Genomic DNA, 26,626 nt, shown 5'->3' with positions numbered 1-26,626 from the left:
TATCAAGTGATTTTGTTTTACTATTAGGTTTAACCTAATGAAATAAACAGTGCCCAATGTGAAACAGACTACAGCTAATCCTTCTTTAGAAATTCCAATTAACACCTTAGTCACGCTAACATGATAATGAACCGTTGATACCCTTCCTCTAGGTACACCTTTAGGTTCGCCGCCCCCTCTTCTGTGTGTCAAGTGTCAATGGAAGCTCCCACTAATTATCAAAAGACATTTAATTGGTGTTAAGTGTCCGACAATGAATCAACAGACGACACAAATTCATACTCATGCGATAAACTAAAGTTTAAATCTTTATCCGATTCTTTACGAAATAAGTAGTTTATAATTTATTTTATAGTAAGTTTATGTTTTACATTCAGGAATCTGACAGGATTTAGGACAGAATGCCTTGGCAGAAACTGGGTCATCACAGATACCTTCTGATTTCAGAAAGACACAGTCATAACGAGGAGGATCTACACAGGAAAAACTAGTAGTTGGTAATGGTGTCGTCGTCACGGGATAATCTAAAAAAAACATGCCATGATTATTTTTAATGTCATGTTTTTCTGAAAATATGAAAACATTACCAACCCATGTCTGTCTGTATCTCACAGCTATTGTCACTTGAAACGGAAAAAATGGGAAAAAAATGGGAGTTAACTGTAAGTATAACCAAACAGGCTGAAGAAGATTTGCTATGAGACGGCCTTATCGGGAGATGTTTAACGTGCTGTCATTGGTGTGCATGGGACCTAGGTTTATCGTCTCCCCCGAACGACTGTACGTTGTAGATTTTTTAGCCGTCCTGCACCACTGACATGAGGAAACTAAGCTGTAAAACCCGAAATGAACTTCCTCGACCAACACCGGGACCCAACTCGTGACCCGGTTAGTGTACCAGCTCTAGCTGCTTATAATGGACTAATGGGGGTACAGGGGAATATATGAAAGTGGTGGGGGGGGGGTACAGAGGAATATATTAAAAGGGGAGGGGGTTTGTGGGGGTACAGAGGAATATATGAAAGAGTTTATAACGCCCTACTGGGGAACTTGTAGTCGGGGTACAGAGGAATATATCAGAGGAGTTTATAACGCCCTATGAGGCTAATTAATCCAACATCTGACTATGGTTCTGTAGGAAAGTTTGAGTAGGGAGAATTTTTTTGAAGAAATGTTTAGTGGGTGCCGAAGTAAGTATTTTGAACTTGGGTGGACACTCACCACGTGGTAGGTTATTCTACAATGACGTCATCAAATATGGCCGAAGACATTATATCAGTTTTATCCTACCCGCTCTAGTTTTCCGTCAATTTCTATGAAATAAAGGTCAGAAAGAAGCTATTTATTTGAATTTATTTGAAGAATATATTTTTGGTAATTTTTTTTTATTAATTTTCAAGAAAACACATAACACATTTTTAAGCGAAAACGTTTAAAAAGTTAAAAAAAAATAAGAAAATTAACACATTTACAGTGCTACAACAATAAGAATACTTTAATAACACTCAAAAAAGAAGTTCTGTCTTTTTATATAAAGAACTATCTGTGCATACTAATTAATGATATCAAGCATAGTTACCGCAAGATGTGATCTTCCGACTGTGAAGAAATACACCGAGCGGAATCTCTCACACGAATTCAAAATGAAATTAGCAAACATATACCTAGCGTCAATAAAATATATCACGATAATAATTGTTACCTTTATAATAGAAGCATTTTAAGACATGTTATTACCGTAAACATACTAAAATATCGCAAACTGGGCACGCAGAATTCAAACAGTATTCAAACCAGCTGAATAAACTACTAGACTGCAAAATTTCATAAGCCGCCTATGTTGTATTGTATTCAGGACGTCTATTTCACACAAAATATTATGTTATATATAAACATCTATCTGCATAATAAGTTTATGGAAATATGCATTTAAACAACATTTAGATATTATCTACCACCTGTAGCACTTTCCCCTCAAACTAACAATAAATTGTTTATTGGAATTTTCATAGTTTTAAATTTACCTCCTCTGGGCTATTCATAATTAGTTTTGTGGATAGAAATTGACCTCTACACCCTTAAAACCCCTAGCCTATAGGCTATAAGACATATTGTACATTTCATATCTAACGGAAGTAAAAAAATTTAATGACGATTAATTAAAATTCCGACGTTTAGAATTTCATTTCTGTCATCATAGATTCTTGAATTTTATTTTTGAGATCAGAATTGAACAAAGCGACACCGAGAACCATATAAATGACATATCCAATAGGAAAAAATTTATCTTTAAATTCAGAGAGGTCGAAAACCTTATAGCTAAAAGTCATCTTACGAAATAGCTGTCATGAAAATACATTTTTTTGAGGGGGTTTCTTTTGGTTCAATTCGTTATTTCAGCACATTTCGCCTCTTAACACCTGTTTGAAGAATTTAAAAAAAAGAGTTATTCTCCCACCACTAAAACACACTGAACCTTATTGAAAACCACCATATTGAATTATGTTAATTACGTCATTTCGCCATGGCCGAATTTGAGTATTATGTTGTCTGATATATGTATCATTGAACCAAACTATTGGTTTCTTTTGCAATTCGTTTTGGGGCGAAACGCTATCCCTCCCATCCTACGCATACGCGACGTCATAGGTTGCACGCGATGGTGCCGCGTCAGCTAAGTCACGTGACACAAACTGACAAACATGACTTCTTTTAATACATTTTTTATTGCGTGGGGTATTTCCTCGCGAATACAATGTTTGAGACGGATTTGAAGAAAATTTTTGTTTGATTATGCTTTTAGTTCAAATATATCATCAGATCACCCAGTTTGTACCGTGGAAGGTATCTTTAATGTGTCTTAAAGGGTTATTTTCTAATATTAAGGTAACAATTACTATCCATTCGGCAAACCTCGACAAATTCTACGCATCTAATCTCGGCTGTATGACGAATTCCGCCATATTGGAACTATTTTAAACGTCCCGGATGAAAAATGGCTGTGCCCATGGAGATTTCTGTGGAGAGTGTATTATATCAACAAACGTCAAGTTTGGCATTGGGTTTAGGGAATTACCTGGGAATTATATCAAACCAGCAGCCTTGAGACAATATCTCTGCTCGTTTAGTTATATACACTCGACAAAAGACGCCATTTTGGGACTTTTTTTTGTAAAAGCGACACGTTTTCCTGTTAAAGTAAACCGGTAGCCGCATCGCAAATGTATGGGCGTAGGTACATATCAATTACTATCATACAGTCGAGGTTAAATGTAGGGTACCGGAATTTCCCGAGGTTTGCCGAGTGAATTACTATCGTGATAAATATAACACATGTAGATAGGTTTTTATTGCGCTAGGAATATGTTTGATAACTTCATTTCGAACCCGGGTGCTGGAATACCGGTGAGGGATACCGCTCGGTTGTTAAGATCATATTTTTATACTAACTACCTACATGTACATCATTGCAGGGGCGGATCCACGAATTTTTGCAGGAGGGGGTTTGCCAGGTTCCTGAGACAATATACCCCCCCTCCTCCCGCATGGTTTCTATCGTCATTTTGGCGTATATACATACATATTTAACTTTTTAAACAGAGAAATTCAACACCTCGTTTGACGTCAATTTTTATTATGAATTAATACAATGACATTTGTGATTCGATTTCATGGATGCAAAGCATTAATTGTGATATCACATAATGTCTATATCATTATCTCGTGCTTTGAGTGCCCATCCAGTCCCACATCTGACGATAAAGGATAAAGCACACGGCCGAGAAACTTTTCTCATAAAAAGTGTTGATTTACAAACCCCCCCCCCCTTCTGGATCCGCCCCTGCATTGTCTATATAATGTAAGCATTCATTTAGAACCATGTCAATTTCCAATCAGCGGCTGTCAGGCAGGATACGCCCACATTTTGCAAGAGATGGATAGAGAACAAGCTAAAAACAAACGGGATTTTTTGTACAATTAGGGGCAATAATCCAGAAAGTTATTTCAAAAGGGACTGGGATCTTTGGGATATAAAGATATGTTTTAAGTTTCATCAAAATGGGATAACAATTGTGACCTCTAGAGGGTCCACAACCTTTGTATTGCATATTTTAACACAATTTGCGTACAAAGAGCGGCCATTTTGTCGGGCAGTTTCATTTTGATTTTCCCGAAATTCGAATTCAACCTTCATTATGGTGGAATAGTGATATATTTAAACGGTTTTTAAAATCCAAACTCAATCAAAATTACGGTGTAACGGTGATATATTCGAGCGTTTTTTTAAATTGGATAATAATCACAAGCTAAAAACGCGATATTTCGTACAATCAGTGGCCATAATTCAGAAAGTTATGATCCGATACGCGTGAATATCCAAAGGAACCAATATCTTTCGATTATAAACATGCATTTCAAGTTTCATCAAAATCGGATCAAAATTGTGACCTCTAGAGGGTTCACAACTTTGATATACCAGATGTTATACACTATTTGCTTAAGAAAAGGCGGCCATTTTGTACGGCAGTTTTAGTCCGATTTTCGCGAAATTCTAACTCAGCCAATATTACGGTGTAACGGTGATATAATTGAACATTTTTTTTAAATCAGATAATAATTGTGACCTCTAGAGGGACCTGTAGCTAAAAGCACGATTTTTCGTATAATCAGGGTCCATAATTCAGGAAGTTACGATCCGATATGCGCGAATATCAACAGGAACCAAGATCTTTGGGCTATAAACTTATATTTCATGTTTCATCAAAATCAGAAGAAAATTGAGACATCTAGAGAGTTATATTTCGAGCTTGAGCTATTAAATTGGCAAATTTTATTGGAGAACTTTGTTGACATATTGATTGCACGATTATTCGTAGTCCGATTTGTAGACCGGGAGCGAAGGTGACAAGATTTTCACCCTGAGAATACGGCCTAAGTCCACAACCTTGATGTACCATATTTTTACGCCATTTGAGTACGAGGGGCGACCATTTTGTCTGTCAGTTTTGGTCTGATTTTTACGAAATTCGAACTCAACTATCCTTAGGGTGTAACGGTGTTATATTCAAATGTTTTTTTTTAAATCGGATAAAAAATTATGACCTCTATAGGGTCTACAAGCTAAAAACGCTATTTTTTTGTACAATCAAGGGCCGTAATTCAGGAAATTAAGGTCCGATGCATGCCAATATCGAAAGGAATCGAGATCTTAGGGATATAAACCTATAATATTTCAAGTTTCGTTTAAATCGGATAAAAATTGTGACCTGTAGAGTGTCCACAAATGGAACTTGTAAAAATCCCTGTTGAATGCTGTCAACGAATTTTTTATTGTTATACCATTGTAATTAATTTTGAAGTGTTATTTTTTTTTTACATTTTAGAGCTTTTTTCGTGTTGTCACTTTTTTCGTGAAAAATTAATAAAAGTTTAATAAATATATTTTCCACTTTAATTCACACAGCCAGCTTCATTCTGACTTTTATTTCATAAATATTGAAAGAAAACTATAGCAGGTAGGGTAAAATTGAAATAACGTCGGCGGCCATCTTTGATGACGTCATAGGGGAATAACCTACCACATGGTGAGTGTCCACCCAAGTCCAAAATACTGACTAAGCTACCTACTCAACATTTCTTCAAAGAAATTCTCCCTACTCAAACTTTCCTACAGAACCATAGTCAGATCCACGATTAAATGAAGAAGAGCATACAGTTAAAATTTCAACTGTCAAGGTTCTTTTAAGGGCACGTCTATACCGAGCCACATTTATTCGTCGTCCCATCCGAACGCTGTTTCTTCTCAAGCCCTGACAAGAGGGACACCAGGTTGGAAAAATCCCGGGTAACTTTCTTGGAAACAGAGGTGTCGAACTCTGGGCCTTCTGTTTAGTAAGCCAGTGCCTTACTCACTGAATGACCGTGACTCCCATGTAATGAGGGACTGGATACTAAAGTCTATATATATGTATAACCAGACTTACCACACAATCCACAGTAGTTCTTACAGTTTAATTTAGCCCAATGAGAATATGTTTTACATGTTTCTTGAGTATGTAGATGACAATTATCTTGTTTATCTAAACACCCTTCATCTGTAGAATAAAACATCTGACGTGTCATCAATCAATAACCAACATGTTTCACAATTAAACACTGGCAATATATAGTTATATACCCCGAACCAGGGGCGCGTGCAGAAAAATGATCAGTCGGGGTGGGGGTGGGGGCTGTTCCGGCATGGTTTAAAGCAGAGCTTCGATATTTCTGATCGACTTTTACTCTTTTAAATGTTAAATGTATAGTCTCTCTCTTGGATCTCCCCTGTATAGATCCCGTATAAGCAGGGTGGGGAGGGGGGGGGGTGCGTACTTGATCATTTTGTTTTCAAATTGTAACGATTCTGCTCGATTGTAATTATTGGAGATATCATCGTCGTAGTATATTATAATCTATACGGTAACCATTAAATATGACCATACTTTATTCATTTATTCATCATAATATCATTTACTTTTATAAAATTCGGGAAACAATGAATAAAGAAAAACTACCACAAAATCCACAAAACCTTCGACAATTATCTCTTGACCAATCAGGGTAATCGTTACAAAGATCTGGATTGGTTTCGTTGTATTGTTTACAGTCAAGTATATTATCAACACATATATGATGAGATAACTCTACAATAGAATATATGATGAGATAACTCTACAATAGAATATATGATGAGATAACTCTACAATAGAATATATGATGAGATAACTCTACAATAGAATATACAATTTGATCAGTCAACAATCTGATTAAAACACTAGGATCTGGAAGAGTTGTTATATAACCCGCGTTCTGAATGATGTGAGAGATTAGCCAATGAAACGGTCTGTTAAAGAAGAATATTATGAGTAAATTCATACCTTCCCTTCCACATATAACTAACTTCATTATTTGTTTATCATGTTCAATCCAACCAGTCTGACAAAAAAAATATATAGTTCTTCTAAAGTTGTAGGCTATACATTATTGGACATATTTATATGCAGTGGCGTAATAAAATGGGGTCTACGTCCCCCCCCCCCCCAAACCCCTAAACCCCTAAAAAGGTATGATCCAACCTCCACTCCCTTGAACCAATGTGATTAAAACACAGATCCTATTTCTTTTCTTTTATTTATGGTTCAAAATGTCGTTTAACTTGTTTTTACTACGCTGATGGCATTCTCCACACAAGTCTCGCTATCCAGCATTAGCGTGGACTGCAATTGAAGACAACTCTGTTTGGGAGAATGCGCTGATATGTTAATCAAATAGCTGACGTCATAGGGTCAAAAGTCGCTCGTATGACCCCTGACGCGACTCTCCACTGCAGCTGATCAGATCTTCATGTACTGCGGGCCATCGAAAGTATAAAAAAAACGAAAGGAAATATAGATGTCTATATTTTAATCAAATTGCCCTTGAACTAAATACAGCAAAGGTATCAAAATATAATGGAATAGGGAAACCATCTCATCACCACCCTAACGAGTAATCTAGAGCCCTCGTCAAGCCTTTCAATTTGGTCAAAATAAAGCCGTAATAACGTCGATTACCTAGCTATACATATCGATTTCTTTCTTCCAACAGAATCGAAGATCAGTTTTGGAGTGCTAATTTTTTTTTTATTTTTGCGAAACAGTTGCCACTTCTAACTTGATAATTTACAGTTTGTTGTACGTTTGTATTAGGTTTAAAAAGTAACCCATCCAAAGATTTGTTCTGAATCGCGTTCATGTAATGGGCGATTACAGAGAACCGCACAGATAGAAAATAATATGAAATTGATCAGAAAATTGTCTAAATATCTGTTGGATAACGAATTCAATCAGAAGTTATTGATGTTTGAAGTTGTACCTGTGACGTGTATTTAATATGATGCCAAACTTCACCTCGTAGACCTGAGACTTCATCAAATGATTGAACACATTTATTCATTGGCACAACGAATTCTCCATTATCTCCTTTTACACGTTCATCTTTACTAAAACATATACAATCTAAAACTGAAATTATAAAATTACATAATCTTTAGTTTGGGTTATTTTAACTGCGAGATCGTGGTGGGTTGTGGGAACACTTTGCGCGTAGCTAAAGCTTGCCCATAAACGTAGTAAGATCTTGAAATGGGAAATGAAATGGGGTTTAACGTCCTACTGTTCTGCTCCGAACTGGGCTAATGAAGACGGGTATACGCCATACAGCGTGCTATGAGGGGAAATTTGCCCAGTCAGCGGCCTTACGGCCTACTTTTATATCGAATTCCAACTGTCAAGGGATCTTTTACGTGCACGCCAATGTGTACATGGGACCTCGGTTTTTCGTCCCATCCGAACAACTAGACAGCTGTCTTAGTCTGGCCCTCCGTTCTGTATCATTGACAAAGGGGAAGCGCAAGGGAAAATCTGGATGAACTTTTTCGGCCAATGCAGCGAACCAGCGTCTTACCCACGTAGCCACCGTGATCCCTGAGTGCGCTGGGCGCAGTAAGCGCTTGGTGTGGTCGTGGCAGGAGCACGATGGGCGCGTGTCAATTTCTTGCCACGCATATGGCGCAAGCTCCACGCTGCCGTTGCACTCGCTTTGCCTCCATGCCAGAAGGCCGATTCGTTAGGCTTTTCTGTCCGCAAAATTTCGATATGAACTCAGTGGTCATCTTGGATGAAGGATTTGCATCGTTGGATAATATACCAAATGGATACGACACGGTGTCGGCTTTCAGGAATGTGCTACAAGCTAATAGCCTACGTAGCAGAATTGGACACAGAAACCTGTAAATAACAGCAAGTAAATAAATGATAATAATATGTTTAGAAAACGTTTCGCCATCTTGGAAAAAATGCTAAATTGGTGAACATACATGTACGATCATTTTATGCAGATGTATATGGCAGAAATCAAATCTGCGCCCCGAAACATATATATTGACACCAAAGACAACTTGAAAATCAGCACATCGTCCGATTTTCCCTCCACAAGTAGCAGCAATGTTAGAAATATGCTAAATATGTGAATATGTGAATATGTAATCATTATACAAGGTTACAAAGGCCAGAAATGGATTCTGCGACCCCGTAAACATATTTATTGACACCAAACACTATTGATTTTCCCGCAAAAAAAAAAATAAATGGTTGCCATCTTGGAGATATCTTCATGAAGTGATCGGAAAAATCTGAAATATAGTCATGACCTCAGTCAATACTAATACACTGCCAAATCACAGTTGATATGTCCATAAATTTATAAATAAGTTAGAAACAAAATATAAGTTGGAATATTTTCGCAAAATGACTACCTTTCAAATAATGGCGTCCCATACGATGAAGACCTACTCAGAAAAAATGTCAACATTGGTTTTTTGTCATCAAACATCCAAACCTTCAAAATAAAGCTTATTCCACGATTTCTACCCGAAAATATGGTGAATTTACATTAAGGATCGGACTACACTTTCTTCTGGAATTTAAATTTGTAATGATGAAACAATCAGCATCGTATTCTGGATTTCAGAATAGTCGAGTGACCATGTATTTAAAAGTTATTTAAATTGATTTTCTGGGATGAAAAGACTATTCCCATCTGTGTGTAAAATACCCCGGATTAAATAACTCAACATGTAGAATAATCCAAATACAAGAAACTTACGTCCTGCGCTGGAATCAAATCCACCATGTAAAAGAATTACGAGTAATGCCAACAAAATCATATTTAATGTCAATGGCGGAATCAGGTTGATTTGATAGATAAGAACTGATAAGATGGACACAGACAGAAACTAACTAAAGTTAACCAAATCTTATCTATTTTATTAGAGAATGTCCTAGAAAGATAAACAGTACTTTCTTTGTCGGCTTTAATAACATTTTTAATAAATAAAACACTGCAAAAATGGCGTTTTCGCATCAAGTCGAGCCTTTAAAACTTTCTAATGTTTTTTTGTTTTGATGTGAAATATATTATGAGCTTTAGTGCCGAACGGGGCTATGCGCAAAATATATTAAAGGCTCAATACCACTCTTGTTGTAACTGAATAATATGTCCCAATCTTTATTCTGGTCAACAAATTGTACTATTTTACAATATTCCAATTAATTGATGACACAAATTTCATCTTAACACACCTTATTTAAAAATTTTGAAAAATTCAACATAATGGTTTGAAACGTCTAACGTATACCTTTTCAAATGAAACTTCGACTTAAAAATATTTTCGAACCCTCTGGACAAGTAAAATAGGATGTAATGGATAATTTACACAACAGGTAGTACACTTAAACATGTAGTACTTAGATAGAGATATTATTTATTTTCTGGAGCTTTCAAGCTAGCAAGAGTGTTATTGTCCCTTTAAACTTTAAGAAGTATTTCCTTTTATCCCTGACATGTTGTGATACGAAGAGAAGTGGATCTCGAAATGTTATATTAATTTCGATAATGTTTGGAATTGTAAAAAAAAGTTGTACATACTTGTGTATTACTCGCTAAAGCAGTGTCGACCTGCCCCTCTTTCACGGATATAGTAGATGCACACCCCTATAGGCATAATCGAATTACTTGAGTAACCGATTCTTATCAGCTCGCATGTCATGTAGGCTAGAGCCGATAAGAATCTGTTACTAAATTTAAATTAACTTCTAATAACCATAAATCACGCCGGAAATTACAGGAATTTATGGAGGAATTGTCGCTTTGTGGACGTTTGAGACGATAAAATTTAGAAGAGTATAGTACCCCTTCATGAAAGGCTAAATTTCCGAATTACGATTACGCGATTAAAAATAAATCTGAAAACATCTTTTTTCGTGAACTTATAATTACGACCTGATATTCGGGTATGAAATGTAACAGTTATCTGCCCTTGTTTATTGTGACAAGTGTGTTAATATTTAGGAAATGATAATCTAAATTTTTATGTGTTCTTCTGACTTTGATTTGAATTTAGAATTATCTTTATTGTGGAGCTGAAACATACATCATATTTATTACTATTTGTTATTTCTTTACCATTACTATGAAAAGAACAGAGCTCTTTTGATCCGAGTAGATTTGAGACGCACTAACTTGACTAAGTGACTTGTTTTGTTTTGCTAAATATATAGTATAACGAAGTAGCAATGTTTTCAGCGACTGCTCATCAAGTAGCGACAGCACTTGGAAAAGACACGTTATTACCCGTACCAAGTATAAACACAGCAGATAATATTGATGTTCTTAGAGTAGTTATAAAGAAACGTAGAAAATGGTTATTTTTTTCCAGGAAACCACACTATGAAGCAACTGAATTTACACTCTCCGATTTGTTGGTTAAAGATAGCAGTGGCCTAGGAATCAAAGATGTTCCTACAGATACCCATGTCCTAACAACATATAACAGCAAGACAGATTTTTCTCTAAAGGGAAAATTTGGTGCCGATTTAACCAAAGAATTACTGGACGTGAAACTTGGGACGGCGGATGCTGTGAATGTCAGCAGTCAACTGGGAACACTGATTAAAACAGAGCTAACAACACCAAAACTTTTAGCTCTGCTTTGTCATAAGTAAATAAAATACTACTTACTCTTTCTGTATAGGAGTCTGATATAAACATTCCATTGTGGAATTTTGCTTCTGGGCGATCATGGGTTTTATTGCACGACTGAACTTAGTCCGAATCGACAGGGTCATGAAAGACTGGTGAATTGATGTTTAGAAACGTGTTTCTTTATTTTTATCATTGTATTAAAGATACATTATGGGAGTTTAGATAAAGAGCTGGCAGTTCTCACTATAATAGTTAAAAACTAGATAATGTAAAGGGAATTTGCTGAACATTTCAGTCAAATTGATGCACTCTGAACCGAGAATTTAGTGTAAAAAACATAGTCTCAATTATCCATTTTTTGATTTAATCAGAAGCAGGAAACCGGGTTCTAATACAGTAAATATCGCAGGCTAGCGATGCTATCGAGAGTTGATTATGGTCTGGATAAGTTAATTATGTCTAATTAATAATTTAGATACCATTTCAGGCCTAAAGAAAAACCTGCAATAGGCAGATTTAGCTCTTGCATCATGTATGTTTAATCCCCAAATTGTACGTAGTAGTCAATTTATGGGTTCAATTTGTAGAACTTGGATCCTACATGCATGCTTGCATTTTCAATATAATATGAGTACCCCTCCTACCTCCCTCCATTATTAATTATGATATGTGTGGCTATGGAATGTTGAACTAATATTTTTTTATTATAGAAAGATAAATATTGATCATCCTATTGTAAAAGTTGCGCGAGGAGACGGACGTAAATCATTATGTGTGATAACATCAGTCATACAGTTACAAGATGATGGAATAATATCCAGTCATGTCAATTTAGATGTTAGTGGTGAAATGGATTCCAAGGTATTTTACTTGTTTTGTATTTTTGAATGGTATTTGATTTTCCCTTTTGTATGGACCACTACTGTCTGCACCGTTGTAAATTCTGAACAGATTTTTTCGATTGTGAACAAACTACTTCATAATTGTTATTAAAAACTTGCCTATGTGTTTGAGATCACCTACCGTTAAATAAAATCCTTTGCACAATTAAATATCCCAACGAATAAAAAATATTATCTCTTGAAAAGTCGATGTATTTGCTTGTATTTTTGACAACACTGCTTTTGTCACGTAATGAGCTAAACCACCGTAATATGTTGAAGGGGGATTAACGTTGACAAATTTTGACAATCACATCAAAACAATGTGTGACCTATTCGATTGTTTGAGTTTGGGCAACAAAAATAGCAATTGAAGACAATAACATTAATTCGGAAACAATTGATTGTAAATGTGTGCAGGCTGTTTCGTAACTAGTTCATTCACACCTCAAATTATCGTCAATAATCCCAAACTCACTCATCGTCAGAATGGGTTCAATAATCAACACCAGATTAAATAGGAACAAAAGGCAAGTAGCAGTATTTGTTTTGTTTTTTTCAAATATCAGATGTCGTCAATAATCCCAACTTACTCATCAGTTGCAATATTGTAGCAGCATCATGTCTTATCACTCAGTTGCAAAAGTAATCTAGGTGACATGAAATCATGTGCGTGTTCTAATTCTAATTCAAATCATTTAATTATGCCGTAAGGTTTCACCTTTATTTCAATTTATTTCAACAACATATAGGAAAGGTATGAATCAATTTGAGGTATGAATGAACCAGGTATGAATGAACTAGGTACGAATGAACCAGGTACAAAACAACCAAGTTACGAAACAGCTCGCATTCCTCGTAAATATAATATTGCTTTTCACATTATTATCACCCCAGAATTGTAAATACCCTGTATATTATATATACCGGTATTTTTATAAATTATGTTACATCCTTGTCAATTATAGAGAACTTTGTGGCTTACATTTATAAAAAAAACAACTTTATTTCATAATTTTAATTGATCATATTTCACAACAGGGTCTAATCCCAACGCTCTGTGGTTATTAGTCCATTTTCAAAGTTTTATGATTACCACAAAAATATGAAAAAAGGTCACCGCTTCTCAATAATTTCCATATTTAGTTCACGTTCCGACTGTTCACGTCAATAATATTCCTGATTGAATTACGTTTTTTTTGTACGCCCACATTGATGATTGTGGACGCTCTACAGGCTAAAGTTAATATCCAATGACTTTAAATTTATGCACAGTGTTTAAGGTCATCAGACAAAGCAGCCTATTGATTGTCAACGATTTCTGATAATTAGCCCTCCAGCTTGTGGATGCTTTAATTTAGAGACCATAGTTATCATCTGATTGATTTTATATTTATACACCATGTTTACGCCTATATCATGATCGTTTCGATTGACTTTCAATTGATCCACAGAGTTTAAGGTCTTGAGACGAACAAGTATATTGATTTTCAATGATTTTTGATAACTTGAACAGCTAAATCCATGGTAGGGTGACCCAGCATAAATAAATATCTCCAAATATCTCGACAATTACGCCACAATATTTATATATATGCCAAGCCTCAAATCAGTTTCACACAATTATAGTCACTAAATAAACGATCATGTTGTACTTAATAAGCTATGACCATTAATCATCTATAAATAATAGACTGTAAACTGGTTCCAAGTGTCGTCCATAACATCCAGACACTTTTTAGTAAAAGATAGGTTACGTGCCCTTGTTTTGAAATTAGTCTCGCTTAACCAGTCTATCGACGATTCTACGTCTGATTGACAGGTCGGGATAATCAAGATTACTTTTTTACGAAACATAACAGAAAGCTAGAACAAGAAATTGAATTTAGAAATAAGCACTTTAGACAACTCAACAATTGTTTTAAGAAACTTGTAAAAGTAAAATGAAACTACTGCTAGTATCATGTTCTTGCCTAACCTGAGTGTTTCAGAGATATAATTTGTACTAAACCAAAAGATGCGGCTCTTAACGGTACAGTTAATGATAAAGCAATTTAAAAAATAAAACAAACGTAATTTCTAAAGCTGCTGTAATAAAAAAGAAGCTAAATTTTACTGCTATTCAAAATCGTCAACAATAGATTTTTTACGGCTGTAATAGTTGATATATTTGTAGAGAATTGCACGTGCCATGGCTATTTATCGACTCAAAGAGAGTGCGGGGTAGTCAGAAATCAGTTCGAGACACGCAACTGAAGCGTGCACATTTAGCCATGTCGAGACCAACTTTCTGTAGAGTGCACGGGTCACCCTATCCATGGTATTAATTGTTTTGTATACTAAACGTTAGCATGGGCCAAACAAATTCTAATGATTTTCTGATAATTACTTAATGAGTTGTTACTCTTAATCAGATTATAGTGTATTATAAATGTTTATATTACTGACAAAAGTAAAAATATGTGACAACCCTTGTTGACTGTCCGGATGATTTAGCTGCTGTGGTCTTATTCTTATGCTTCATTGCAGGGCCACGTATCTTTGTATTTCCCATGTCCAAGTTTGTGATGAGTTCAATTTTACAAGAGAGAATGTTTTTGTTAGTTGGGATATTTAGTTGTACAATGGATTTTATTTAACGGGAGGTGATTTCAAACACATAGCCATAATTAAGTAGTTTGGTCATAATCAAAGAAATCTGTTTAAATTTAGGACGGTTCAGACAGTATATGAAGTTATTTAAAAATTTGTAATTTCAACTGTTCGGTTTCCTGTTGCAAACAAACAAGCAAAGAAAGATTATAGAATACATAGGGATATAAACCCAGGTTAGATTATCAACTGTATTACCTGTAATCCTTATAAGACATATAGAAATAGATTTCACTAAAATCTATAGTGAAATTGGTTATCTATATATTGCACTACGTTTTTGTTAATTAATCATTATTTGCTTGATAACGATACCTGTATGAGTATTGAAACGTAGCATGTTAATAAAATTCAGAAGTAGTATATCCATATTAGTGTGTTTTTTTTTTTGTATTACCTGTTATTACCTGTTTAATGTTTATAGCTTGCAGATGTAGATACTGATATTAATGAAGACAAGTCGAAATCCATGACGATACCAAAAAATACAACAATGGCTTTCTCTATGATTGAATTATTAATCTCCTTAAAAGATGGTGCGTTTGAATTATTGCTATCACCTGATGATGATGGGGGTTTTACAGAACACGAAGTAGAGTCTATAGATGGAAATTTTAAAGGTACATTTACACAAAAATTCTGATTAAACATACTCAGTCATCTTTCGGTCCGGCATGCACACATGTCTTACACGAGTTGGTAAATGTCTGACCAGAAATATGTCAAATTGGACATCAAATTATGGTGAATCATATTCAAAATAATATTTACTGTTGTGAGGGTACATATAAAGTTGTTTATTACAGATTTCAATACAATAAACATGATATGGGTACCATTAACTAATACTAATCTTCATTATAGTTGATAATAGGTGGGGTTGATTATAGTTGATAATAGGTGGGGTTGATTATAGTTTATAATAGGTGGGGTTGATTATAGGTGGGATTGATTATGGTTGATAATAGGTGGGGTTGATTATAGTTGATAATAGGTGGGGTTGATTATAGTTGATAATAGGTGGGTTTGATTATAGGTGGGATTGATTATAGTTGATAATAGGTGGCGTTGATTATGGTTGATAATAGGTGGGGTTGATTATAGGTGGGATTGATGAAGTGCAATCTGATTAAAATACAGATCTATATTTCATTTCGTTTTTTTTTATACTTTCACTACATGAAGATCTGACAAGTTATAGCGATAGGTCACGTCAGGGGTCAAAAGACCGACTTATGACCCTATGATGTCAGACATTTGATTAACCAATCAGCATTGATGTTACTAGTGGATTACAGACCATTTCATTGGCTTATCCCTGACACCATTCAGAACATGAGTTAAACAACAACTCTTCCAGCTCCAAGTGTATAAAGACAAGTAAAACCAAATTTTGAACTATAAAAACGAAACGAAATAGGATCTGTGTTTTAACCAGATTGGATTAAGTGATCAACCCTCTTATAAGAGATTGACTACTTATTCTGCCTTGATTGACTACTTAATCTGCCTTGATTGACTTCCTTAATCTGCCTTGATTGACTTCCTTAATCTGCCTTGATTGACTTCCTTAATCTGCCTTGACCTCCTTTATATCCTAATCCTACAAAAACAATTTAATTCCTTTAATGTCAGATGATCCGCCCTCTCTTCTCATGACAGCGATTTTATAGGTGTGTTTTAATGTGACTTTTTGATATCCAAGGACTTTTTATACGCCCACATTTTCAGATCGAAACTTCATGGATTTTGGCCCCTGTTTGTATGAAAAATCACGTTTTTAGCTTGTGGACTCTATAGAGGTCCCAATTTTTATACGCCCACATTGAAATGTGGTCGTATATTGTTGTCGCTCTGTCTGTCGGTCAGTACACAGTGTTTAGGGTCATGAGACGAAGAAGCCTATTAATTTTCAGCGATTTTCGATAATTACTGTCAGAGTTATGGCCCTTGATCACTTCAAAAAATCTTGTGGACGCTCTTAGAGGTCAAAGTTAATATTTGATTAACTTTAAATTTATACACAGTGTTTAAGGTCATGAGACAAAGAAGCCTACTGATTTTCAACGATTTTCGATAATTACTGCCAGAGTTATGGCCCTTGATCACATCAAAAAATCTTGTGGACGCTCTAGAGGTCAAAGTTAATATCCGATTGACTTTAAATTTATACACAGTGTATAAGGTCATGAGACGAAGAAGCCGATTGATTTTCAGCGATTTCTGATAATTACTGCCAGAGTTATGGCCCTTGATCACTTTGATAAATCTTGTGGACGCTCTAGAGGCTAAAGTTAATATCTGATTGACTTTAAATGTATACACACGGTTTAAGGTCAGCGATTTCCGATAATTACTGCCAGAGTTATGGCCCTTGATCACTTTGAAAAATCTTGTCGACTCTCTAGAGGCTAAAGTTAATATCCGATTGGCTTTAAATTGATACACAGTGTTTAAGCTCATGAGACGAAGAAGCTTATTGATTTTCAGCGATTTCTGATAATTTTTGCCAGAGTTTTGGCCCTTGATCACTTGTGGACGCTCTAGAGGCTAAAGTTAATATCCGATTGACTTTAAATTTATATACAGTGTTGAAGACCATGAGACGAAGAAGCGATTTCTGATAATTTTTGCCAGAGTTATGTCCCTTGATCACTTTGAAAAATCTTGTGGACGCTCTAGAGGCTAAAGTTAATATTCGATTGACTTTAAATTTATACACAGTGTTTAAGATCTTGAGACGAACAAGTATATTGATTTTCAAGAATCTTTATGACTTGAACAGGTAAATCCATGATGTTAAAAGTTTTGTATACTAAACGTTAGCATGGGGCAGAACTTTGTAAAAACCAAACAAATTCTAATGGTTTTCTGATAATTACTTAATTAGTTGTTACTCTTTATCAGATTTTAATGTATTATAAATGTTTCATTACCGAAAAAAGTAAAAATATGTGACAACTCTTGTTGACTGCCCGGACGATATAGCTGCTGTGGGCGTATATGTTTCGTTGCCTGGCAACCTATCTTTATCCGATTTTGTTGAAACTTGAAATATAAGTTTATAACCCAAAGATCTCAGTTCCTTTCAATATTCGCGCATATCGGACCGTAACTTCCAGAATTATGGCCCCTGATTGTACGAAAAATCATGTTTTTAGCTTGTGGACCCTATAGAGGTCATAAATTTTATCCGATTTAAAAAACGTATTATTATATCACTGTTACACCCTAAGGACGGCAGTTCGACTGAGTTCGAATTTATTGAAAATCGGCCCAAAACTGACAGGCAAAATGGCTGCTCCTCGTTCTCAAATAGCGTAAAAATATGGTATATCAAGGTTGTGGACCCTATAGAGGTCACAATTTTTATCTGGTTTTGTTGAAACTTGAAATGTAAGTTTATAACCCAAAGATCTTGGTTCCTTTCGATATTTGCGCATATCGAATTGTAATTTCCTAATTATGGCCCTTGATTGTAGGAAAAATCACTTTCTTTTTAGCTTGTTCTCTATCCATCTCTCGAAAATGTTGGCATATCCTGCCTGGCAGCCGCTGGTTTATTTTGTGTTTTTACCAATTTTGCATTTTTTTTTTTTTGAATTGTTTGTTTATTTGTGTTTTTCTGAGTATGATGTCTTGTCCATGTATTTGTTTTTGTGTAAATTATGTGTGGTGCATTCCCCCTGCACTTACTATTTAGTATAAATAATTTAATTAAATCAACCTATCCATAATATATTTATTGTATTGGACGTTAAACCTGTTATAAACAACAACAAAGTTCAAACCATTTAAAGACATCTTACTTGTTGATTAGGAAATTAATCATTCAGATAACCATCAAATTGATTAGTACAAGCTCGATAATTATTCATAAAATGTCCAGTAAGTACTCACATTCCAAATTATTTTCTATAATCTCATAAATTAAATGTCACTGATGTCAATCGAAATCACACAAGCTATAATCCCGGAAATTAAATGTTGCTGATGTCGATCGGAATCACACAAGAAAATGGCACTTTCTCACTATTCTGTACCCAAATGTAGCAATCTGATTAAAACACAGATCCTATTTCATTTCGTTTTTATAGTTCAAAATTTCGATTTTACTTGTCTTTACTACACTTGGATCTGGAAGTGTTGTTATTTAACTCGTGTTCTGCTTGAAATGAGGGGTCAGCCAATCAAATGGTCTGTCGAATCGAGGGTTTGACCTTTTTTGCGCGGAACTGTGGGTAGACATTAGCGGCAATAGAAATCAAAACAAAGCAAAAGTAGATAAAAAATACATGGCGGTCGCTAATTGGTTAATCGAATGACTGACGTAATCTGGTCAAATGTCGCTTGCTTGGTACCTGACGTCATAGAACGTGAACTCCCACTATAACTTGTTAGATCTACATGTAGTGTAGGCCATCGAAAGTATAAAAAACGAAACGAAATATAGATCTTTATTTTAATTAGATTGCCAAACGTAGTTAAATGGCTTAATTTGGTGTGAAATACATCTCAGTTGTCACAGGCACGAGTAACAATACACAGAAGTCAACCATGTGTTTTTAAGAGTAATTAAGCTATCGATATAATTTTGAAATGCCCAGTTATAAATAAAACAAACAACGTTTCGCTTTCATTTTCTATCGTATTAACGAAGACACATAATTATTGAGGACTATTACTGCCAAGTTTGGTTATAAAATGGCTGTTTTTGCTACTTTGCCGCAGATGTTTTTCCAGGAAGCTTGTACATGAGATAAAGGAATATCTTGTCTCATTTTTAGAGATGTATTTAATTAAAGGATTATTATTATTATTATTATTACAGAACGTGGAACAAAAGATCTGTTTAATGTGATAAGGAGTACAGATAAAACAAAACAAGCTTTATTGGCCGTTCAACAATTATTAGAACAACCAAAATCTATAAAACCTCTTAATGAACTGGTAGGTATTAGAAATTCTTTCTACAAAAACTCTTAATTTCCATGTATCCGTACATTGACCTAGAACTGCAACATTTTTACTTATAAATACACCTACAGTGTACAGTCTTACTAATCACAGCCTCAGCCTTATTTTCTTTCCATCCTCAGTCCAACCGTTGCAGATTCCTTATAATTTGTCCATCATCAGGGTAATTGTCAGTCATTGTTTATAAACAGTGAATGCACTAAACAACGTTGGTAGATCACAGTTGATTAAAGATAAACACTCTGTGTTGAATATAGTTTAATACAAGATAATTAATAAAATAGAAAAGAAAACTTGCTGAACTTCTCCCTTTCCCCCAAAATACAACTTGTATTGTTTCATCAGTTTACCTTACTTACGATTTGTTTTGGGTTTTTTTATCTTCGCTTTACAGTATAATTACGAAGAGAAAACAAAATTCGTAAATTTGACTATACACCTTTATTTATTTCAGTTCCGTGAGGTTGAAGTGAGTCTTGATTTAGATATTCCACGAATGTACACCATGGAAGATCTTCAACAGGATTTTAATCTGGATCCAAATCACACTTGTCTCCCATTTCTCAATATTGCTGATTTTGTTGTCACTGTAAGTTTGTCATCTATTCTATAAATCCTGACATTATGGCACTAAATTTTCCCTGTTCCTACAAATGATGGGGATTTGACTAGAATGACTCGGGGTGGACCAAGAAGAACCTTGAGATTTTACAAGATCTGTTCTCACTTGGCAGTGTGTGTGTGGGGGGGTGCCTGCGGGGCTGACAGTGTGTGTGTGTGTGGGGGGGCCTGCAGGGCAGACAGTGTATGTGTGGGGGTGCCTGCGGGGCTGACAGTGTGGGGGGGGGGGGTGCCTGCGGGGCTGACAGTGTGTGTGTGTGTGGGGGCCTGCTGGGCTTACAGTGTGTGTGTGGGAGGTGGGAGCTGCGGGGCTGACAAAGAAACCGTGTGTGGTTATTCCCTTGGCAGTTGTAATTTGATGAAAAGTAGGTTGAATTGCCTGTATTTAAATTATTTCAGGATGAAAGTATAACTATACCAGATAGTTCATCAAGTGGTGTATTTGATGCATTTCATCTATTGTTAACATTATTAGATGAGTTAGATGATGGTGTTATTACACAGTTATCTCTAGCTTTAATGGTTACCGAAACAACGAGAAAAATATTACCTATTGTACGTATTACACCTTTATGACAATATCAACACAAATCTTTTTTTTGCTTAAATCATTTTTTTTGTATATTCCAATGGTGTCCTCCCCTTCTCTAATCAGATTAATATTGTATGTTTTCATATGCACCCACTGAAATGTAGTCGTATATTGCTGCCATCTGTAATTTATTGTGAACACCTACAGTCTTCTCAAGTTATCACCCTATATGCTTGAAAGTTATATGCATTGTTCACATTAGTGAAATGAAGAAGCCTATTGAATTCCAGTTAATTATTATTAGAGTTACGGCCCTTCTTTGAGTTGTAACATTTGTGAACATTCCATTCCGCTTGACATTTATATGCTTAATAAAATGTGCCTGTGCAACCTCGTGGGTTTTCTCCAGGTCCTCTCGCTGCTAAAAAACCCTAAGCACAAGCGAATTATTGAAATAAAATTAAACCATATGTTAGTCCCAAAATGACCTAGTCTATGTCGAGTGGACGTTAAACCCCATTTCTCTCTTTCTCTTAATAAAATGAAGAAGACTTGATTTTAAACAATTAAGATTAATTACTTGTCCCTCTTCACTACGTAATTAAAAATCTTATGAACACTCTAGTGACACAAGTTATCATCTTAGCTGCTTGAAAGTTATTGTTCCGTGTTTTTGAAAGCTTATTTAAATGGTTCTATCAGTACTACTAAGAAGGTAAAATATCTGTGAGGAGCATCCGGTAAATTAATACAATTGCTTTCCCTTGTCTGATTAACTTTGAGTGGTGAAATGGCACTTGATCAATCAAGTACAGTGATCTCTATCTCATAGTATAAAAATAATAACATGAAATTAATTATTATTTCATATTTTAGTTGAAGAAATTGGTTGACAGTAAAGAAACAGTGAAGTTGACAAAAGAAGAAGTCGAGAACATTACAGCCATACCAATAGATTCACTCTTGACAGCCCTCAACATTAAAATTCAAAATGATAGTCTGGATGTTCCTACTGATAGTAGACTAGATTTACATGCTACTTATCAAATTCTTGATGCTCTTCTGGGTTAAAGCCAAAAGCTTACAATGCTCATGCTTTGAAACTGAAATATGCAAGCATAGCGGTACACATGAGACTTATCATGTGTATATATTGTTACTAGGACTTGACCAAATCATCATCACTATCAATCTGTAGCAAATATTTATAGTTCATTTTTGAAAAATATTTGTTACATTTTGCGTACATTCTGCTCTTTGAAGCATTTCCTGTCTATTAATGACAATAGTATCAGGGGTTTTATTCTTTTTAATATTCAGAGGGTGTCAATTTCTTTGTGAGCTAAATAAATTTAAAAAGTTTCACAGTAGTGAATGCATACCAGTGTCAAATTAAAAAAAAAATAAATCCATTATTTTCACTGTAAAGAATATTCGTGTTTTAGGATAATGAAAACATTTGTTTGTCAGCGTTTATTTGACTATTTGTACTTAGATTATTTCCGATATATAAACTTTTGTTGGAGTATCTTTCCCGTAATCACGAAACGCTTGAAAAGTAATATGCATGTATTTGAAAAGTAATTTTATAATTATTTTTATGATTTAGTATTAATTCATATCTATGCATGTTATATTTATTTTCGTAGTTCTATTTATGGAAGATCACAAGAATAGCTTTTTTTTTAAAAAATTATTCCTTTACTTAAAGACATATTGTCAAATGTGGTGAATTTAAGATCTACTTAAAAGGGGCATTACTTCACGGCTAATTCCTGGCTTTACAATACAATGACAATAATAACTGTGGTTTTCAGGAAAAACCTGCAAATAACATGCTTAAAGATTGAGAGTTCACCATTGAGAGCTCACAACATCAAATAACATGTTTAAACATTGAGAACTCACAACATCAAATAACATGTTTAAACATTGGGAGCTTTTGTCAAATTGTATTGTTTAATACAACTGTAATATGTGACATGAATGTTTTTAAGATTTAGAAAGAAAGCATATGCATGTAGCTGCATTAAATGGCTGATCTTTACTAAGCCATTTCCATCTTTCTTTCAAGTTTACCAAATAGTTTTTTGGGTTTTTTCTAAGAGAATAATATTAATCCTGTATTTTTTTTTTATATGTTTTATGACCTGTAATCTCATTTCTGAAGTGAGTAATGCTGTTAAAGGTGAAATAACTCTTTCTAATTGTCCTTTGATCCATATTATCTCCCCTTAGACCACAGATATATATATATATATATATATTTTTAGAATTCAGTCAGTATTATGTGACACTGTATATGGAGTTTTTGTGAAGATATCTGTGTATATATGGTTGATTAAGAGTCAGTATGATCTAATAATGGCAGAACTGTACGTGATTTCCAGTATAATCAAACAACTTTTCTAATATTGTTAAAATTCATCTACTTAAATTATCCATTGTTTAACATTTAATTAAACAAACAAAATCAAAATTTCAATGGTGGATAATCTCGCGGCTTGGATTCAATCGCATTAAAGTGAGGCTCATCAAAATTTTTTAGCAAATATTATAGGTCGCTTTTGACCATATCGTATCAGCCTATAGAAAATTCCATAAAATATTTTTTAAGACTTTAAATATGAAGACAGTTGATTGGCTGTTTAACCTCAATCAGTATCATATAGCAGTCACCGGTCCATAACATGTCTTTAGAAGTCAATGGATTGACAAATAAATTGAACAAAAATAGCATTTAGTTTTAGTCAAATTGTTACCTAAATATTTCTCGTTACCGGTAGTGCTCATTTACAAACTTTTTACCTTATTTTTTTGGAGTTTCATTTACATTTATTTATTTATTGTTTTGAACATAAATTTTGAATTCCATGTAATTTTTGATTTTTACAAATTTGTATTGTATTGTATTTTACAAATTTGTATTGTATTGTATTTTACAAATTTGTATTATATTGTATGTAGTTTATTGAAATTTGTAATTTATAATCTGTATAATGTCTGTTTTCATTTTGAAAGAATGCCCAAATGATGATGAACAAAATTTAAAACAGGAAAGATCCGCTCCCATTTGCTAATTCTCAATATTAGAAATCTTATGGAGTAAATAGCTGACAGTCTTTGTTGTTAATTCACATTTTCTAAGGCTTGATTACACCAAAATACTATCCAACATTTCCTAAGGCTTGATTACACCAAAATACTATCCAACATTTCCTAAGTCTTGATTACACCAAAATACTATCCAATATAAACTGCATTGATATATACCTATATATCTTAATGAGATTATTAGAATTTTACAGGTGAATTTTAAATATTCAACAATTTTATTCATACAACAAACCGGTAGGATGTGAATAGCTTTAATTTATATGATTTTATGTTGGTGAAGGAGTGAATCTCTTACTCAACAACATAAGTTGATGTCATAAAATCTGAGCAATTTTACTTTCTAGATGACCTGATATATTCATCACTCAATATCATTTTAAAGTTAAAAAAAAAGAAATATAACTGGAAATGTTAGCCAAAATCAAGTTTACTGGATATCTTAGTAAAAAACAATTTGAATGAATATCATCTAGGAGATTATTACACTGAATATGATTGGGTAATGAATATCATCTAGGAGATTATTACACTGAATATGATTGGGTAATAAATATCATCTAGGAGATTATAACAATGAATATGATTGGGTGATAAATGTATAATACCTATGATTATATTTTAAAATCAATTTCCTTTTTTTTTATTTACAATTTTTTCTATTTTTTATCACTGGTTATTTTGCTTATTGCATTTTTACTTCACACTCTTAATTGTATTTGTTCAATATTTCAATTCTATTTGTTCCGATACTTCAGCACTAATTGTTCAATTTTTCAACGCTATTTGTTCTATATTTTAGTGCTATTTGTTCAATATTTCAACACTACATGATCAATATTTCAGTGCTAATTGATCAATATTTCAACACTACATGTTTATGATTGTTTGTAACCTCCAATAATAAGACTAGCGAAACTTGTGACATGGATAATGAAATGTTTATATTGTTTAAAGTTACATTAATATCACATCTTTCTCAGTTTTGTTTTGTTGCTAGAGAATTAGTTAATGTGAGCATGTTGCGATATTTAATATTTGGCTTTATATTTAGTTGTAGGATTACCTATACCGACAAGAGGCTTCTCATATTTTTTATATTTTCACTCAGCTATCAGGTCTCTTTTATAATAAAAATATTGCACCAGCAGAATTCATTGTTTCATTTGACTCTTTCAACTCCCTCTCTGTAGTTGAAATCAAAAAATACGAGGAATTCATTACAATGGTATCTAAACATTATTTATTGTACTTGAAATTTATTTTGGACACCACTGTTTTGTAGCGAGGAGATGAATAGCTTATATAGTGGCATACTGTGGCCTCCGTTGGATAGGTTAGTGTGTCTGAGATCCTTGTATAGCATTTTGACTCCTGGGATGATTTTTATAACCACATTGAATGTGGTTGTATATTGTCGTCTGTCCGTCCGGCATCCACAATTGCTTGTTAAGGCTCTAGAGACTAAAGTTTATATCCGATTGTCATTAAATTCATACACAGTTTTTTAGGTCATGAGGCGAAGAAGCCTATTGATTTTCAGCGATAATTACTGCAAGAGTTATGGCCCTTGATCACTTTGAAGTATCTTGTGGACGCTATTGAGGGAAAAGTTAATATCCGATTGACTTTAAATTTATGCACAGTGTTTAAGGTCATGGGACGAAGACGCCTATTGATATTTAACGATATCTGATAATTACAGCAAGAGTTATGGTCCTTGATCACTTTGAACTATCTTGTGGATACTCTGGAGATAAAGATAATATCCAATTGACTTTAAATATATACGCACTGTTTAAGGTCATGAGACGAAGAAGCCTATTGATTTTCAACTATTTCCGATAATTACTGCCAGAGTTATGGCCCTTGATAACTTGGAAAAATCTTGTGGGCCCTCTAGAGGTTAAAGTTAATATAAATTGCTTAGGGTCATGAGACAAATAATTGAAACAAATTCTCCTCTTATTTTCATGTATTGTAAATGTTGTCATTACTGACAAGAAAAATATCTACATCAACACGTGTTGACTACCCAGACGACTTAGCTGCTGTAGGCGTATTTTTGTTGCCTGGCAACCTATCTTGGGTTCTCTTATTGGATACAAAGATAGAATGCACCACCTGGTATCCAGTCAGATTGTCCAACCAATCACTGATGTGCAAATAGCCTATCACAGAACAGGTTTTCATTTGCAATTCTTATTCATAATCTTATCCTAATGCACACGTACCTTGTATCGCCAGCCTTTTTATACACCCGCATGTACCCTTTTGTTATATACCC

At 34.4% G+C, this 26,626-nt stretch overlaps 1 protein-coding gene and 1 long non-coding RNA gene across 3 annotated transcripts; one reads left to right on the top strand and one right to left on the bottom strand.

The window, feature by feature from the left end:
• Positions 1-282: 282 nt before the first annotated feature.
• On the bottom strand, positions 283-10,633 carry LOC126831674 (uncharacterized). 2 transcript variants are annotated; one of them, XR_007684254.2, is made up of 6 exons: positions 10,507-10,633; positions 7,894-8,042; positions 6,918-6,975; positions 6,555-6,683; positions 5,985-6,095; positions 283-524 (listed from the first exon to the last, which is right to left on the bottom strand). It is a non-coding gene; the product is annotated as an uncharacterized LOC126831674 (long non-coding RNA). The 2 variants fall into 2 exon arrangements; XR_007684252.2 differs by lacking the exon at positions 10,507-10,633 and adding an exon at positions 9,685-9,824.
• A 276-nt stretch (positions 10,634-10,909) lies between these two features.
• LOC126832084 (pejvakin) lies at positions 10,910-25,492 on the top strand. The gene is made up of 7 exons (XM_050562766.2): positions 10,910-11,578; positions 12,273-12,423; positions 15,520-15,715; positions 19,927-20,045; positions 20,527-20,661; positions 21,093-21,248; positions 22,102-25,492. The coding sequence occupies exons 1-7, from the start codon at positions 11,154-11,156 to the stop codon at positions 22,294-22,296; spliced, it is 1,377 nt and encodes a 458-aa protein (XP_050418723.1). The 5' UTR covers positions 10,910-11,153; the 3' UTR covers positions 22,297-25,492.
• The last annotated feature ends 1,134 nt before the right edge of the window (positions 25,493-26,626 follow it).

The sequence above is a fragment of the Patella vulgata genome, chromosome 9 (genome assembly GCF_932274485.2).
Source record: "Patella vulgata chromosome 9, xgPatVulg1.2, whole genome shotgun sequence".
Lineage (NCBI taxonomy): Eukaryota > Metazoa > Mollusca > Gastropoda > Patellidae > Patella > Patella vulgata.
This window is presented reverse-complemented; position numbering and strand designations above follow the sequence as displayed.

Coding starts and splice junctions, on each gene's coding strand:
- LOC126832084 (XM_050562766.2), top strand. CDS start 11,154: ATGTTTTCAGCGACTGCTCATCAAGTAGCGACAGCACTTGGAAAAGAC. Junction 20,046..20,526: donor TAAAACCTCTTAATGAACTG/GTAGGTATTAGA, acceptor TATTTATTTCAG/TTCCGTGAGGTTGAAGTGAG. Junction 21,249..22,101: donor CGAGAAAAATATTACCTATT/GTACGTATTACA, acceptor TTCATATTTTAG/TTGAAGAAATTGGTTGACAG.